The sequence below is a fragment of the Ictidomys tridecemlineatus genome, chromosome 6 (assembly GCF_052094955.1).
Source record: "Ictidomys tridecemlineatus isolate mIctTri1 chromosome 6, mIctTri1.hap1, whole genome shotgun sequence".
Classification (NCBI taxonomy): Eukaryota; Metazoa; Chordata; class Mammalia; order Rodentia; family Sciuridae; genus Ictidomys; species Ictidomys tridecemlineatus.
The window spans coordinates 75,468,354-75,486,414 of record NC_135482.1 but is presented as its reverse complement, the minus strand read 5'-3'; the positions used below and the strand labels follow the sequence as shown (position 1 = coordinate 75,486,414).

Below are 18,061 nucleotides of genomic sequence, written 5' to 3'. Positions count from 1 at the left end.
GAAAGGTAGCTCTGTTTACCAAAATACAGTGTCCACTCAGTAATAAACATACTAGATTGCTCCACTGCTCACTGATGTGAATTTTCAGGCTGTGAGAAAATGACAGACTTGCAGTGCTTATGGGCGTATCAATTATGAAGCCCAGAAAGTCTAGTGGTTTCTATGATCCCACATGGCACACAGAATTTTGAATACTTAAATGTTAGAGACTGTGGGAGAAAAGCAAGGGGAATCTTTTAAAAAGGTGAATATATTAAAATGTCAGATATGGGTTAGCAAATAAATAATATTTAAACTGAAAAGATAAAGAGCAGAAGTCAGGTGATCACATGCTTACCTCCAGCAAGGGGTGCCAGTGTGTTATTGGTTTTCGGTGATAAGCCAGCATTTCATTCCAGTGGTCTCTCCCAAGACCCTCAGCGTCCAGTCCTGTTCTACACACTCCTATGACCTCGTTGTGTCCCACCCTATGATTTGTGGAATATTATACTTTCATTTCCAACTTTCAAAGATAATGGAATCTCACACATCTTAAATGAATTGTAAACATAACAGTAACTAGATGCTGTCGTTTTGCAAATTATAGTAATCCCCTTATTTGCAGTTTCACTTTCTGTCATTTTAGTTACCCATGGACAACTGTGGTCTGAAAATACTAGATGGAAAATTCCAGAAAAAAATAATAACTTCTAAAATAGTACATTGTTATAATTTCTCTATTTTATCATTAGTTGCTCTTATTCACTTATACTGTACCTAATTTATAAATTAAACAATCATCTGTATGTATGTATAGGAAAACACAGTATATATAGTATTATCAGGTTTAGTATTACCATTGGTTTCAGCAATCTGTGGAACATACTGTAAAATATTCCTCACAGATAATGGGGACTACTATATACCACTTCTAATCAAATGAAAAATTTTAAGTAAACAAAGATTTACTAAACAATTAACTAAATGATATGAACATTTAAGAAAATGAATTTGGATAAGAAGCACTCACAAATCATTTTAAGCTCTTCAATTTGAGCACATTTCACAATAATAACAATAGTGTGAATGGCAATGCTACTAGTTCCGAACATGTGTGAAACATTGCTTTTTCAGAAGCAGTCCTATTAAGTTTAAGTGATGTAAATCAAACCCTGTTCTTTTTACAAGGCTTACTGTCTTTATAATGACATTTAGGTTTTACACCATAGGTATGGTATTCATTTTCTTGCATAAAAGACCATATTTAATTGATTCTGAATGATATATCAGTGTATATTATTGCTTGTACTACAAATAAACAGAGCAGGGTTGTGTTCAGTTCCATTGCATTTGATTGTTATTGCACAACAGAGAGCATGATAGATGACATTCCTATTTTTTATTCATGCCCTGCTTTCACAGGAACAAATAAAAAATAATAATATTTAACATTTTTGAAAGTTTATTATGTACCAGTCAGTGTTCTAAGTAATTTAAATGTGCTGACCCACATAATTACCACCCCATTACTACAAATAACATTTTTTATTATATTTTACAGATAAAATTATTATTCTATTTTATAGATAAACTAAATGTCCAGAAGGTTGGGAGCTGATGTGAGCTTACACACTTTGTAGGAGGCAGAGGCAGGAGCTGAATCTGGGCATTTGATTCAAGAATACATGTAGTAAGTTTCTTCTTGAGAACAGAATGTGATTTACAAGGTATTCCATAGGGTTATTTTTACATATATCTCTGAAGAGACTTTTCAGGTGCTTTAGAATATTGCATTATTCTCTGCCTGTTACTAATGTAGATCTGTATATTTAGTATGATTTGCTTCATGTTGATCCCCCTTAATATAAAGTTTCCCAAACAAGTATATTTCAGAAATAATTTTTTATTTTCCTGTTTATATATTATAAGGATCATTTACTTAAAGTTGTGGGTTACAAACGTTCAAGTGTATCTACTTGAACTCATTGCTGTGAGAAGTCAATGGAGGTAATTGATAAAACAAAATGGTCTGCTGAGGAAAACATTTACATTTTAGAATTTGAAATTTGAACTAGTTTTAATTTCTAAGTTAGCACAGTTTTTTTCCTTTGATACAGATTCAAACAGATGGTACAAATAATACTATTTTTAGTGCCTTTTTTTTTGTAGCTCTGAGCCAGAGGATGGCACATTAATTTACCTACTTATATTTGAGGTATTTTTAGGGTCCTGTTTACCATCATTTTCATAATACTATAAAAAGGACATTCTTTTTGTGTGTTTGTATATGTTCTGTACCACTGTGTCATCCTTAAAAATAAATGTATCAAGGCTTATAAATAAATGTATTTACATGCTGAAACTTTTGTAGTTTAAATCGTACAGCATTCCTTTCCAAAAATCTTATAAAAAGCAAAACAACCCAAAGATGTATGCAGGAAGGGTCAAATGAGAGAATGAGCCTTTAGTGGAACGAGAGTTCAGAGGAAGAAGTTTTGTCGGTTGAGAAAGACTTCCAGGGTGCTAACATGAGTTGGGCTATGAAGCGTAGTTGGAACAAGGTACACTCTATGAGGACCATCTCAGACTAAGGGAAGAGTGGAAGGGCGAAGGCTGGAGCTGCAGGAGGAAGAACCTTCAAAACTGTCCTGATACAGTTTATTTTGTGAAAGAGATGACTCTATGTGTGTGAGCTGGGGGAGCTGTCAATGAAGTAATGTTTTAAGATAGATGTGAACATATGGAACCTGTTTCCCAATGACCAGTATTCACTTTCCATGGTTCATGGTTCATGCCGAAGTTCCACAAATGGGCAAACTAAATCCCACTGGGATGACGTACGTAATGAACCCTTTCACACAGCTAGTTAAGATCCAGCTCCACTGAACATCATGATACTCACATTCTAGCCCCATTAGTAATACAAGCTGTTGAGTGGACTCTGTTATTACTGTAGAACGACTTTGAAGTAGTGCTGTCTATAAAGTGTTCCATACATACTATATCTAGACCCGTTCTCTCTCTAGCCTTAGGTGAACTTTAAGGATGAGTTCTTTACAGGGGAACCCCCCCCCACAACTATAATGTAAGAAACAAGGAATTTCAAATGAATAATTATACCTTTTCAAACTTAAATTAACACTGTTGTAGCAGAAAATAACCTGAAAAACTGAATTAGACCAGTATTGTACTGGTTGTGGCTATTCTGTATTGAGTGGAGGGTTCACTTACCTATCATAATCCATGACTGCAATGGAGAGGCTGACCTGGTCCACGTTCTCCGGAGGGATGTCAAAAATAATAGCCTCATTGTACACAGGGTTTAGAGTGTTTTTCTTTGTAGTTGTTTTTCTCTTTTTCAGTCTTCGGCCCTCACACATCAGTGATACTTTGACATATGGATCTAGGAGTAGGAAGGTAATTTTAATAAAATGAAAGTATGGATATCAAATATAAATAGAACTGTAGTTCCTTTTTACTAAATAAGTGGTTTGTCAAGCCTTTTACTAGTTTAAAGTTCAAACAGATTGAATAGATTCAATAGATTATCTAAGATTTCTTATTTTAAAGGTAAGCAATTTATAATGAATAAACTAAAAAGAACTAATTTGACCTCATTATTTTTAATACAGGAGAGAAAACACAGTAGTTTATCAAGAGCTAGTTCAGAATTCTAATGTGTCTTTTGACTACTGCTCTTTTAGGGTACATGCTTTTAGAAGTGATTTATAGGATGTAAACCAAACAAATAAGGATAAGGGTATTTAGATTTCTTTACCTCAGAATTATTTAGAATAAAAAAAACTAAGTCCTGTGAAAGACTAGCAGCACTGTGTCTGGACAAGTATATGAAATTACAATAAGTAGAAATTAGAAAGGAAAAACTAAATTATACTTAGAATTTTGATCAATGGCTAGTTAAGGTAGTAAAATTAGAAGAGTCATTTTAATCATAGTGTTGTTGCTTGATGAATTTGGATTGAAGAAATGATCACTAAGGTGATTTAGTAGCTACATCATGGTATATAATAAAAAGCACTATTTATTCTAAGGTGGTCACAGGAAGGCTCTGATAGGACATTGTTTATGTGGTGTTTATTTGAAAGAGAAAATTTTAGGTTACTATATTGTAATGGGCCTAATGGAACAAAAAATTGTGAACTAGTTTTTCCACAGATAACTTCATCCCTGTTCTCTTACCCTTACCATCTTAAGTTTTTTTTTTTCAAAAAAAACGTTATGTGATTATAGAAAATTACGCATTTTACAGCATTTCTAAGAAGGCTCATGGCTTTGAGAGCAATACTGGTGTTAGGGTGAGCATGCTGGACAGGTAAAACAATCACAGCTGCTCGCTCTCTCTTTTTGACTACTGTGCAGTGATAGTTCCATCATCTCTATTTCTCCATCTCTAGAGGAATAAATATTATTTCCTTAGAATAAGACAAAATGATGTTGAAAATATTAATTTACTGAGCAGGATGTGCTTTTTAAACTCTAGAAAAATATATTGAAATATCTCAAAAGCATTTTCCTCAAGGAACAAAAAAGTTATTTTGCTGCTGGCAATAATGTATGTAATGACAAGGTAACAGGGCAGTGTTAATGTCTGTTTCCCATTTATTTTGATTTTTTTCTCAAATAATAGGAAGCATGTTCCAAGCAAGAAATTTGCTTCTGTGATACAGGATGAGCCCTCAGGCCTATGAACAATGGGAAAGAGGCATAGTTTATCCATTGCATAGTTTTATCCCCACTGTGCCTTTGCCTGCATTTCTTCTCTTCTGACAAGGATAATTTACTGGCTCCATAGTTGATTCACAAGCCTGTTGTGAGGATTAATGAGGTGGTGCTCTCCAAGTACAGGCTCCTCCAAAGAAAAGCTTCATATAAATAAAAAAGTAATCTTGCACTTAATTACAACTTTAATGTTGTTTGCTTGTCTCAAAATTTGATCTCTTTTGATACATGGTAAAAAGAGTAAACAATAATTTGCAGAGTACACTGTTTATCTTAAGTTCTTCTACATTTATTGACCCAAGAATTTTTCCCCCAAATAAATGTGGAATATATTTTCTATTCTGCCTTTATCACATGCTATGTTTTGCAAATTAAAAAGAAAATGAATAGATAATTCGTGTTCAAAAATCAAGATGTTAGTGAGAGACATGCAATACCACAATCCCATCTGTCCCCATCCCTTTTCACCCATTGTTGTTGATGTACCAGTCCCTTATTTTTATGCAAATATTGGCAGTATGAATTTATGTTCTAAATTCTCCATCCTTGCACATAAGTGAGCATAATTCCATATTTATTTTTGTGCCTTGTAGATCCTGGAGCTTTTCCCACATGAGAACTTGGAGTTATGTTATACTTTGTGTAATGTGAATTTAGCTTGTTTTTGTTCTGAAGAACTACAAAGTTATAGACCCTCCTCTCTTATATCATCCTTTGTTATATTTCCACTATGATTTCTTATTTCTATTTAATTCATCAAATGTTTACTGACATCCCCATTCATCCTTTATTGTTTTTCTTCCACAAATCTGTGCCGATTTTCACATATTATGTTAGAAATTATCCCCTGAGAGCTCCAGTGAATTAAGTGAAGGATAAAAGTGCATTATGTGGCTTTGCCTGTTTATTAAAGTCAGCACAAGAGAATTTTTTTCAAGAACTTCTTTACAAAATTCAGACAGCATTAATTTATCTTATTGTTTCTTGCAATCCCTACAGATGCCCAAATTTTTGATTGGAAAAGTTGCAAGAATGCAAATGCAAATGATGGTCTTGGAATGTGGTTGTTTCTCTAAAGAGCAGGTGAGGGGAATAAGTTCAATCAAATATGTCTGCATATGGTATTCTAGTTGAAACTGGGGAAGTAGATTAAAAGTTATGTATTTTTGAGATGGGACAAAATCAGTAGGGAAAGAAATGAAAACAAGAACTCAAGTTCAAAGTCATTCTACCTGAAAATACCTTCTAAAAGTTCATAATGATACTGTATATAAAAGAGGTGTTTTAGAATATTTTAATTTGTAATTTTATACTTTCATTATACCCCATTATAAATAATTCAATAGGCATATATAATTGTAGATACATGGCAAATTTAATTTGGGAATGTGCTTTGGCCTCTGGTCAACTGTGTACATACCTGATGAGCCGGTGATATCCATTGCCTTCAGATTTCTGCACTTGATCACGGTCAATGTCATACGACCAGCGGTGGGCAAATAACAAAGGGAAAACATGATTTCACCCAGGTCTATGCTTTCCTAGGAAGGCAATTAGCAATGTTAGCAACTTCAAACACCAAATAAGGAAAACAAAATGAAATGGAAAATGACAAATGAAAATTGCTTTAACCCATTATGTAGGGCTATGGGTCTAATTGAATATTAGACTATTGTTTTAAATACGTTTTATTGAGATATATAGATTAACATTGTAAGAAAGCAGTTCTGAATGGAGTAAGAAAAAAAGTGATATTTCCACTTGCACTTAAAACAAGAATCTCAAACTTAACACAGTTAAAACCAGACTGCTGATTCTGTCCATTCCCCCTCAGATTCCCAAACTGGACCCTCTATTGGTCTTTCCATAGTCAACAAGTGTCATCACAATTTACGTGGAAGCTGGAGCCAAAAATCCATTAGTCACTGTTAATCTGCTCTTTCCCTCAATCCTACGTCCAACCCATGGGTGGGTCTTGTCTATGTTATTTACAAACTATGTCATAAATCAGTGACTTTCTTTTCAGCTGTATCACAACCATTAAAACCACTATCGCCTCTTGCTAGGATTACTTTACTAGCATCTGAGATTGATCTTCTTGTCTATGTTATTTACAAACTATGTCATAAATCAGTGACTTTCTTTTCAGCTGTATCACAACCATTAAAACCACTATCGCCTCTTGCTAGGATTACTTTACTAGCATCTGAGATTGATCTTCCATTCCAGAGGTTCATCTTCACACGGTAGTCAAAGTGATAGTATATGAAATGCAACTCAAATTATGTCCACTCTTCTGCTTCAGACTATCAAGAGCTCATTACTGTACCAGAATAAAATTCAGACTCCTTGCTGACACATAGTGGGGTGACTGAGTCCTGCTGTGCCTGGGAAACTCCTGCTTCACTTTGTTAAGAGCATCCCTGCCACTCTTATCTCTGACTGTTTGGACAATACCCTACAAGGTCTAACACAAAAGACCCATGTCATCTGGACACTACCTTTCTCTACATCTTCCTTTCTTGGCTCCCTCTGCCCCCACCAGCTCTGGTACAAACACAAACTTTTTTCTGTTACTCAACTGAATGAAGTTTCTTACTGCTTTTGTGCATTTGAATTTTCTTGTTTCTTTGACAAGTCCTTTGTTTCCCTTGTGTATTTATCTGGATGACTTTTCACCAGGCTCCAACAGCCCCTCTTCTGTGAGGCATCCCCTTTTATCCATTCTAAGGCAGCATCCTTTGCCATCCCATTCCCACCCCACTCTCAGATCCTTCACATGTTTTCATAATGTTATCACTGACTGGAATCATCTTTAAAGTTCATTTTTTGCTTCCCTGACTTCTATACATAGCATCCAGGACAGCAGGATTCCTGGCTGTCTTATTTTCTACACCTTACTCAAAGGCAGAGCTGGTTCTCAATACCCATTCTTTGAAGGAACAAAGAAATTAATTAGTTGGAAAATAAGGCAGAATTGTCCATAGTAGTCTGATGCAGATTGTTGTGCTGTCTTTACTGTACTAATGGTGGACAAAAGAAAATGAATGTGGATGGTGAACAATTGCAGATTCCTTGTGAAGAGTTATGTACAGGATTCATTCAAATCTCTGCTGGTGAGACACTCTGAGGTAGGTCTAACATTTGTCAGACTTATTCTTACAGCTCAGGTTCTAACTTACATACTTTCGGTTTCTTTATTTGTGGTCTAGAAATAGAGCCTAGTAATTAAGAGCACAACTTCATCTGTAGTTAAAATTTGGGTTTGATCCCAATTTTCTTTCTTAACGATGAGATCCTAAGGAATTTAATAAATCTTTGAATCTCTGAAATGCTACTTTCAAATTGAGGCTAGCACCCACGTCACAGGGTTTTTAAGCATTCAGTGAGATAATGTAAATAACACACAGGCATTTCACACAGCGTCTGGCATATGGTATCCCTGGATATTGTTTTGTTCTTCTGTATTGCTAGCATATAACAGGTGCTCAGCAAGTACTGGTACATGAAAAAAAAAAGTGGAAGCATTTATTATCTTTCAAGAAAATTAGTAAAAATAAGTATTTTAAAATAGAGGTACAGATATCTACCTGGAACTCCTCTGGATTGCTACAGATCAAAGATAGTGAGCAAGGTCCCACAGAAGAAGGTTTGGGGGAACAGGAGGAGCATAGCCTCCTATTAAGGAGGCTCATTCTTTTTGCCACCTGAAAATAATTGAGCATTATTTGTCAAGTACAGTGGCAGCTGCTGTGGATATCAAGATGAACAAAGTATTATTCTGCCTGGAAGGTCTCTGTTGAGAAGGAAGAGAGCTAATTATTCAGAATCCCATTTTATCTAATGTTTCTTCTCCTTAGGCTCAGTCTAAGGGTTGAAGCTTCCTGCCTGACAGGTGGCCCTCTTCCCTCATTGGGCATTTCTCCTTTATTACTATCAAAAAGCACAGGAATATGTTGTTGCTATCTGATCAAATTAAGGAATGCCTCTGTGGATGCAGAGCATGATACCAAGTTCTACCAAGAATCATGGTGTAGGTGATGAGAGAGAAGCTAAGAAAAAAGAGTCATGATCACTGATATGAAATGCTTGGAATACAAGAGGAAATGCAACACACAAAACAGGGGGAAAAGTATACAAAGAGAGTCATCTAAAGGGATTGACATATAACAGTCACATATCTGACTGATACAGTTTTGCACATTAAAAAATCTAGGAAAGTAATTTTTATACTTCTTTAGATATATTGCATGCTCATTGACTAGAACAAAGAATTTTTACTATGTTCCAATTCTCAAGATCCTTTCTATACATTCAAGTGCAACACAATATTGACCATCTGTTATTAACAGATACTGATAGAAAAATTAACTGACACCAATAAACAGAAAGCAGAAGCCGTGATTAAAGGGCATCTAAAAGGGCTCTGAATTGCCCTTATACCTAATGCAGCAGTAAGAATTCACTTAAATATTCAAACTCTATGTACTCAAAAGAGTTTTCAGAAAACTGAAATGAACTGGATGGTAAAAAGTGATACATGGTATGCATGCATAATAACTGCACAAAAATTTAATTCTTCATTAGACTAAATTTTTCTTCAGGAAGCATGAATGTGAATGAACAATTGCCTATGTACTGAAAAGGGCAGAATACACTCTAAGGTAAATACCAATATTCTTAAGCTTTTAAAAAATGGAAGCAATTTAAGAGCTAATTGTGAGAGAATGAAATTAATGAAGTTAAGGGCTATATGACCTTAAAAAATGATCCTGTAACAGATGTAAGTCAGAATTTGAGACTGTGGCTGTTGTGCTCCCAACTGCAGGGTGCACACATTCTCAGGACATACCTCTGTGCAGTCCCTGAATTGACAGTCCAGCTATAGGGAGCAGGGAGCTTTGTTGCCTCTTCTCAGCTGATCCCCAAAACTGTGGTTTCTAAACCTACACTCAGTCACAGCAATCTGAACTCCTTGCTGCCCAATAAAGAACCCAGAAATAAGGCAAAAGGCCTCTGAACATACATCATAAATATTAGAAATTATACACTAAGAGTTTTTTAATGTAAGGAGACTACATAATTTTTTAATCATCCATTTATTGTTATTTTAGACAAAACTCTAAAAAAGAATGTTTACTTGCTACATTAATCTGCAGCCATAAGTATACAGTCAACACTCAGGCATGAAATATGGAGAGGAAGAAATTAATAGAAACAACAAATAATAGCTGTTTACAAATACTTATATATAAACACACAAATAAAATAAATAGGTATAAATAAAATAAATATATAAATAAAAATAATTATCTGGAATTATCTTGTATTAAGAGGAACTGATGCTAATAAAACCTTAGTAAACTTAAACTCAACATTTTATTACAAACTTGAGCAGAAATTAATACTAAAATGATGACTTTGAGTCATTAAGACAATATATCCTGTATGTTAAATAGGTAGAGAAGAGTACACTATTTTCCGAGTTATTTTTATCCACATTTTTAAAAATGTTTGAAGTAGAAATTTCAGCTTAAAATGATAAAGGCTTTGAGCTTCTAAAGATTTTATTTATGTATACCTGTATTTCATTACATAATTGTGGCAGATATTTTTGAGGGGTGGGTGGGTACCAGGGATTGAATTTAGAGGCACTCAGCGACTCAGCCACATCCCCAGATCTATTTTTTATTTTGATTTAGAGACAGGGTCTCACTGAGTTACTTAGCTCCTCACTGTTGCTTAGGCTGGCTATGAACTCATGATCATCCTGTCTCAGCCTCCCAAGCCACTGGGATTACAGGCATGTGCCACCATACTGGGCATTTGTGGCAGATTTTATGCCAAAGTTGGGTTTTTTTTTTTTTTTTGCAAAAATGTGGGGTGTGCCCATTATACCATTATTTGAAGTTTTTTTTTTAATTGTGCTGATATTACTTTAAATCATTCATTAGTAAAATGTCTTTGGTGAGAGATTATGATGCATGGAATACATATTAATGTACGTGAATGTGGTGGCAGTGGTTTTGCAATGAAATATGATCATCTTATTTTCTTCAATATTATATAATCAGGAGTTTACCAGGTTAGCCTTTGAAAAACTCTTGCATCTAACCTGCTATTTAAATGGATATAGTTTCATAAAATTTCTTTCAGGTAAGAAGATCTGTAACCCATCCTTATGGGCACTTATTTGGTTGATCATTTACAATGACAGTCTTCTGAGTGCATGTTTGGCAAGGGGCTTCTGGAGAAAGGCTAAGCGGAGGCTGGGCTGGGCTGCACACACACTTGGTTTCTTCATCCCAGCTCTACCAACATGGAGCTGAGTAGATAAAGGTTATTTTCTGATGATTGACTTTAGTCAACCTCACAGTCAGTCAGGGATATGTTTTTCCCATGAACTATTTGTGTGTGTGTGTGTGTGTGTGTGTGTGTGTGTGTGTGTGGTGCTGGGGATTGAACCCAGGGTCTTGTGCATGCAAGGCAAGCACTCTATCAACTGAGCTATACCCCCAGCTCTCCTATGTACTCTTTCTCCAAAATATAACTAAATATCACTGAAAATGTAAATTGGTATGCAAATGTCTGCACTGCCCATCCTATTTCAGGACTAACAGAACTAATAGTAAAGTCAAGCTGTAGAAACTGAAGGGATGGAGAGGAAGCCAATTAAAGTCTTGGCAATAACCAAGGGAAGCTTTCCTGGAGGGAGATAATAATTGCATTGTGAATTAAAGAATGAAAGAGATGGGATTTCACAGAGGGTAAGAGGAATAATATTGCATGAGAATCCTGTGAAAAATATTCAGAAAATAAGAATGGGCAGTATCTTGAAAACTGTGAAGTTGGTGACATGTTTGATGGCTTCTGTAGGCAACAGGTAACATGAAGGAGTGGGAGCTTGGCAGAGTGGAAAGAGCACAGGTTCCTAGGTAAGAAAATGATGGAGCTAAAGTCATTAATCTTCTATGTGCTAGTTCCTGACCTCCCTGAATTTAAGTTAAAATTGCAAGTAAAATGAGGATAATAACATTATCTTGAGAGGTAGGTATTAAGTAAGTAAAGAGCCTGGTATAAATAGACATTCAAAAATAATAATGAGGATAATAAAAATAATATTTGAAAATAATTTATTTATCTTGAGAAGGTTACATCAGGATGAAAAAAGACAGGAGAGAGTCTAATAAAGTGAAAGAGGTGTAGGAGGTGTTGGCCGAGGAAAGGTTAAATTCTGGGATATATTGAGAAGTAAGAATCGTGAAGACTTGTTGAAAAAAACTTTAAACAATTGGTTGCTATGGTGACCACAGTCATCACATCCACTTAGCACCCTAAATGCAGCCTGCCTTCTTCATTTCCTTGAGGGTAAGAAAACCGTATGGTTTTCTTGACACTGCTAAAAGTGAGATGTTACTAGATCAGATGAGCTTCTTCATCATTACTATTCTTTCATCCACCTGCTCATAAAATGAAGCTAGAGCAAAATGTAGATTCATACCAGACTAAAACTAGCATAAATGCTTTATTTCTCACTTACCCACACATCTCATTCACCTTAGAAAATCATAGAATTTAACGTTGAGTCATCTGTTTAACCTCACTTGCCTTCAGTATTTTTGGTTTAAGATGAGGTGTTCAGTGAGATTTATTTCAATTCTAGTTCTGATATTTTGTTACTGTAATAAGGACTGGTAAAAAATGAGGACTAAGTAAATTATTTCCAGCATGTCCAAGATTGTCTGAACAGGCCCTTTCAGGTGTGTTTGCTGTAGGGCTGCAGAGACTCATAGACAACACAACAGAAAATTAACTGGTGCTGAGAGCTTCATTTCAAAGTGAAGAACAAGCAGTCACAAAAACCACTGTCATTTCAATATCCAGAAAATGCATTAGATGAGGAAGAACTAATCCTCAAGGCAGTGAATGTCAGGGTTGGTCTAGTTGAGGATTCATGAAGAAAGGCCACCAGGTTAATGAATGTGCAATGTCATTTATATTGTTCTGGGCTCAGGTAAAAATTTCAGTGGGATTCACTGATATGTATATGTTGGATGCACAGGTCTTAAAATATAAAATCCCAATTCCTTGGTATGACATGTGTGGCCTCTAACAATTAAGTCCCCAATTTTTTAACCTTCATTTTATAAATTTCTTATTACAATTTCACAATCTCTAAATTTTGCATGCCAGCTGTTTTCAAATGTCTTTTCAATCTATAAACAATCACTCATTAGCAAGCTCATGTTTATAGAGAGCATCAAAGTGTCAAGCATTCTAGTCATCTGGGAACACTGATGACCCCACACTTTATCTCCTCCACAGGTCTTATGGTAATTTTGAACAAATTACTTAACCTCTCAGAACATAACACAATTAATTAGGGGACAAGCTGGAGTGAAAACAGGTCTATATAATTTTAAATTATATCTCTGTTTGTGTGTTTTTTGATCCAGTGTTGAAAGTGCTTTTTACTCGGGTCTAATTACAGGAATAGTGATGAAAGGTATTTGATTTTTCTCATGAGGATCTAGGCCTCAGAGGTGATGGACAAATAACCTCACCCTTGAAGAACTAGGAAAGATGAAGGAAATTAAAAGCAGAAATAGCAGTATCCATACAGGCTTCTAGGTGAGGTGAAGCGTCTGATGATGATCACAAAGTCTAACAAGAAGCACTGGCTCTGGCAATACCAGATTATACTTTGAATGGAAACAGTGTCCTTATTCTAAATGTCCCCTTCTCAGAAGAACACTTAACCATATCACCTCTGATTTTCTCTGTAGTCAGGATGAGTTCCATATTTATTGTTAATAAAAATCACCTGAAGGAATCATAGTCAGAAATTAAAAGGGATAATATCCAAAAACAATGTATGTTACAGGTCTAGTTCTCTAGCATTATACATAATAGATGATGAAATAAAATGTCTTTTTTATTCATTTATAATTTTTCTGGGGTAAATGATTAGCAAAAGATTAGTGCTTAATAAAGAGCTTACTGAGAAAATTATATCCCATCTATACATGATATATCAAAGTGCATAAATGCATTCTACTGTCATGTATAACTAATTAAAACAAATTAAAAAATTGAAAAAAGAGCTTACTGAACCAATAAATGAGTTAATAAATCATAAAAGCATTAAGCCAGGTCATGACTGTAGTTACAGGAAAGGAATCTACTGCTTGAAGGGGTGAACACTACTCAGTAGCCAGAGACCATGTAAGCAAAGATATTCCTTACAAATGTTGTTTTTGTGAGTAAAACCCCTGTAGCCATTGCAGCCAAGTCCTCATACCAAGGCCTGGAGAATATGATTAATTACCAGCAATTTTGAACCATTTAAAGATACATGTATGGTTTGTGGAGCTACAGTTAGAGAATGCTAAATCTACTAGTCTTATTGATTCTTACTTCTTTATTGCTCTTTCTAGAGAGTGTGTTGTTTGGGATTATGTTGGCTGTAATTCTATAGTGAATCAAATATATCCCTAATGTCTGCAAATTGCTTTTTTTTTTCTTTGTACATCTGGCCATTCCCCCTTAACTAGCCAGCACAAGTAGTCTAGTGACACTACATGGCAAATGAGAAGGAGGAGGAAGCTGTCAATTAGGAAGTGTAATTAACATTATCACCCTTCTCCAGTCTCTATCCCACTGTCCCCCTTTTCTTTCAAACAACCACAATTTTCAAAAGCATTTCCTCCCTGCCTTTCCTCTTTCTCCAAGTGATTTCAATTAAACTAGGTTTTACTATATTCAATTAATGTGGGGAAAATATGGGAAAAGGAGGCCTATTTTACAAAACCTGGTTAGATTTTTACATATTTGCATTATTGAATCTTTTTTGCTATTTCCTCTGTAAATCAGAGAAAATGCTCACCAGGTATTCCTTAGCAGGACCTCCTTGACTTCTGCATGAAGGAAGGAATGCATTTTGTATGAAACATGTAATCTTTAGATTTTTCCTTTTATAACTCTAAAAATTTTACATAAATATAAATTTCATGCATATTTATGGTTGACAATATTTTACCGGAAACATAGTAAAATAGTTACTATGGGGAAATAAGTGCATAAACCTAAGCATTTTGCTTGGCTGTGGCACAAATTCAAATGAAGTCTTTAGCCTAAGTCAGGGCAAAAGCTGGGCAGAGAAGTTGGCAGTGTTCAGGGTGGGGTAGTCACAAAGCCTACTGGGTATTGCATGATTACTGATAACAATGCAGAACTATAGTTGCCAGGGATGCTATTTAAGAGTGCCCATGTTTCTGCTCAGTGGAAACTCATTTTCAGTTTCTCATCCAAGTGGGAAATAACTCTGCCAAGATTGTTTAGCTCTTACCCAACACAGACATGGACATTAGCTACCAGCAGCCACAAAGCATTCAGGTTAGAGAGGTAGAACTGGGACCTTGAAACAACTTTTCCTTGATTTAGCAAATTTGGTCTCACTACCTGTGTAATGAAGCGAAGAGGGAATAGCCCACCACAGATACTGGGACAAGAGTTATTTGGAAAATAAAAAGACGCACATTTAGTAAGAACTCTTTCAGCATATACGGGTTGAGAGATTTCATAAGCTTCTTGGTGAAAGGAATTAGAGACTCACTTAAATTTTAATCATCATTTATAGATAGGGGCATAGTAAATCATTCAATAAACCATATACAGCTCTCCAAGCATCTTTGTAAAATTATTTAAATGATTTACAAAACCATTCCTAACTAAAGGAATCTCTTAAGTATTGCTGTTACTGGACACCTGGACTGAATAAACTTGGTTTCATTATTCTAGTATCTATCTCAAATTGATTTATATGCTTCCATATATGCCTCTCAAAGTTTATTCTCCACATAGTAGTAGTCCGAGATCTTTTTGATGAGACTAAATGAGACTATGGCTCCTCTCTGAACAAAACCCAACAATGGTCTTATATGTTACTTAGAGTAAGTAAATCCTGAAACTCCTCCCATGGCCTATAAGGAGCTAGATGAGCTTACCTGGAATTTTCTCTCTCTGACTCTGACTCATAAAGGGTATCATTCAGATTGTTTAAAAAAGCAAGATGATTATTTTCCTTAAATTCATTGCACCTACATCATTTCCAGATTTAATTTCTGCATCGTTTTACTTGTGAAGATTATAATTGCCATGTAGCTTCCTCATTATTCCTGTGACTACCTTCCTATAACTATAGGTAGAGGCAGGGAAGTTAATGCAATAATTCTGTTTGTCTAAAAAGTGTGGCATCCATGTTGAATTGAGTTTAACACTAGTGGTACAAATTTAAATTTCATATTTGCATTAACTTTGAATATTTGTTTTGTGAAACAGAACTCTGTAATTACTATTACAGAAAACCTCTGTTTAAACTGCTAATAAAAGCTAACAGAAGCATTGGGCTATTTTATAGCCAATTTACCTGCAACCTTTCCCATGAAATTCAAGGATGGTCAGAATAATCCCAACAGACAATGAAACCTTTTTCTATAAATGAACATAATGTGATCTAATGTAAAAAATAATGTAACGAACAGTGGTGATTTATGAACTATTAAATATTCGTGATTCAGAATTCTTTTCAAGTGTGCCTGAATTGGGCAGGTGTTAGACCAGGAAGAATCATGCTTTGAGATCTCTTATATGTTTGTGATCATCTATGATAGATCCTATAATTTGAGGCTTAGCTTAAATGTAATTCATTTTTATACTTCAACAGAGATGCTTCCTGTCAGTTCTTCCAAGATGACTCAAAGACCTTAAAGATAGGTTCACAAAATATGTGTCATTTGAGTCAATCTATAATCAATTAATTGTTATTCCATAAGCACATGTGTAATCCATAGCACTCTAGGGTTAGGTTTACTTCAGAAATAACACACAGAACAAATTAGGTCTGCTCAAAGAGGAACAGATGTGGGGTGGGCCAGCTGTCCCGACCTATGGACCTGCAGACCTGTGGCTACAGTACTGCCTGCTACATCTCAGGAGATGCAGACAGCCCCTGACCAAAATGTCCATTCTCTGCTACCCTGACGTCTACAACACCTTTTCCTTATAATGGGATTGGAATTTTGCCACATTCTAAAATGTTATTAGGTAACACACTATTCCATAGTTATAACTTTTTCTAATTAATGATGAAATGCAAAGAACCTATACATATGCAAACACACACACAAACACACACACACACTCATATACGTTTTAATATATGAGGAGACATTATTCTGATCCTGTAATAGATCCAGTATAATTGGGGGTAGAATTAAAAATATATTGCACCCATGAGAAAAAAAATTCAAAACATTTTTAAAAACTTTAGTAACGTGTAATGAAATACATTACTTCAATACTCAGCAGAACATTTAGTACTCTGAATGGTTGCTGCAATAAGCACAATTTCTTATATTGTCATGTCAAGGCCTGCTTTTACAAATAATACTTGTCAGATGCTAAGTTAGAAAATAATGGGTTCAAACATTTTATACCTGTAAACTAGGTCAATGTGGTGTGCACATGAACCTTACTTTCTTGTGAGAATTTTTAAGTATCCAGAACAATGTTGTGAAAAAATGCTTACTGCATAGCTGAGTAAATAAATAAATATGCAAAGTGAAGTTGATTCTGTTGAAAAAAGAGAAATCTTTTCCTCATTTTCTTATACATTCAATGGCTTCTTGAGTGTCGATAGGAAAACTGCATTTAAGTATTCAAAATACATTAGTCTCTATAGTGATCAGATTTTTCAAGAGCTAATTAAACATTTTAAACAATATGGTTAAAAAATTAAAAGAAAAATACATAAGGCAGTAAGTTGCAAATCATTCCCTTTCTATATTCCTTCATCCAGTTTTACCACATTTTCCAGTTTATTATTTAATTAATGGGTGTCTTTACATAGATTGTACGTGTAACTGAATATGTAGTTTACTTTCTGGTCACAAAAATAGTGGTATCTGATATACACTGCTTTTCCTTGTGATAGTTCCTTTTGTTAGGGATATTTCCATGTTGATATAGAAGTAATTGGCTTGCTATATTTGTGATATATAGTATGATGATCCCTACATGAAAATTAATTTTTTACACACAATTATTTTCTTACTCAAAATAAACACCTCCATCTGAGAACCAATTTGGGATACAGAAGCTGAAGATTAAAAAAAAAAAGCTTTACTACCAATCTCCTAGAAAATTACAATAATTTTAGACTTCATTTGCTGATTACCTGTCTCTAAACCTGATTGTATAAAAAGAACATGCCTCAAAAATTTGTTTATACAGAAATGTGTTGTTGCATCTTTAATACTTACAGCACGCCAAAACAGAGTAG

At 34.9% G+C, this 18,061-nt stretch overlaps 1 protein-coding gene across 1 annotated transcript in view; it reads right to left on the bottom strand.

Moving 5' to 3' along the window:
• Syt10 (synaptotagmin 10) overlaps positions 1-18,061 on the bottom strand; it is a 59,145-nt gene that overhangs the window by 7,650 nt on the left and 33,434 nt on the right. The window contains exons 4-6 of the mRNA XM_005334032.4: positions 6,140-6,260; positions 3,211-3,382; positions 338-467 (exon numbers count right to left, since the gene is read on the bottom strand). Coding sequence (XP_005334089.1) covers positions 338-467; positions 3,211-3,382; positions 6,140-6,260 — 423 coding nt within the window. The remainder of the gene's footprint in view (positions 1-337; positions 468-3,210; positions 3,383-6,139; positions 6,261-18,061) is intronic.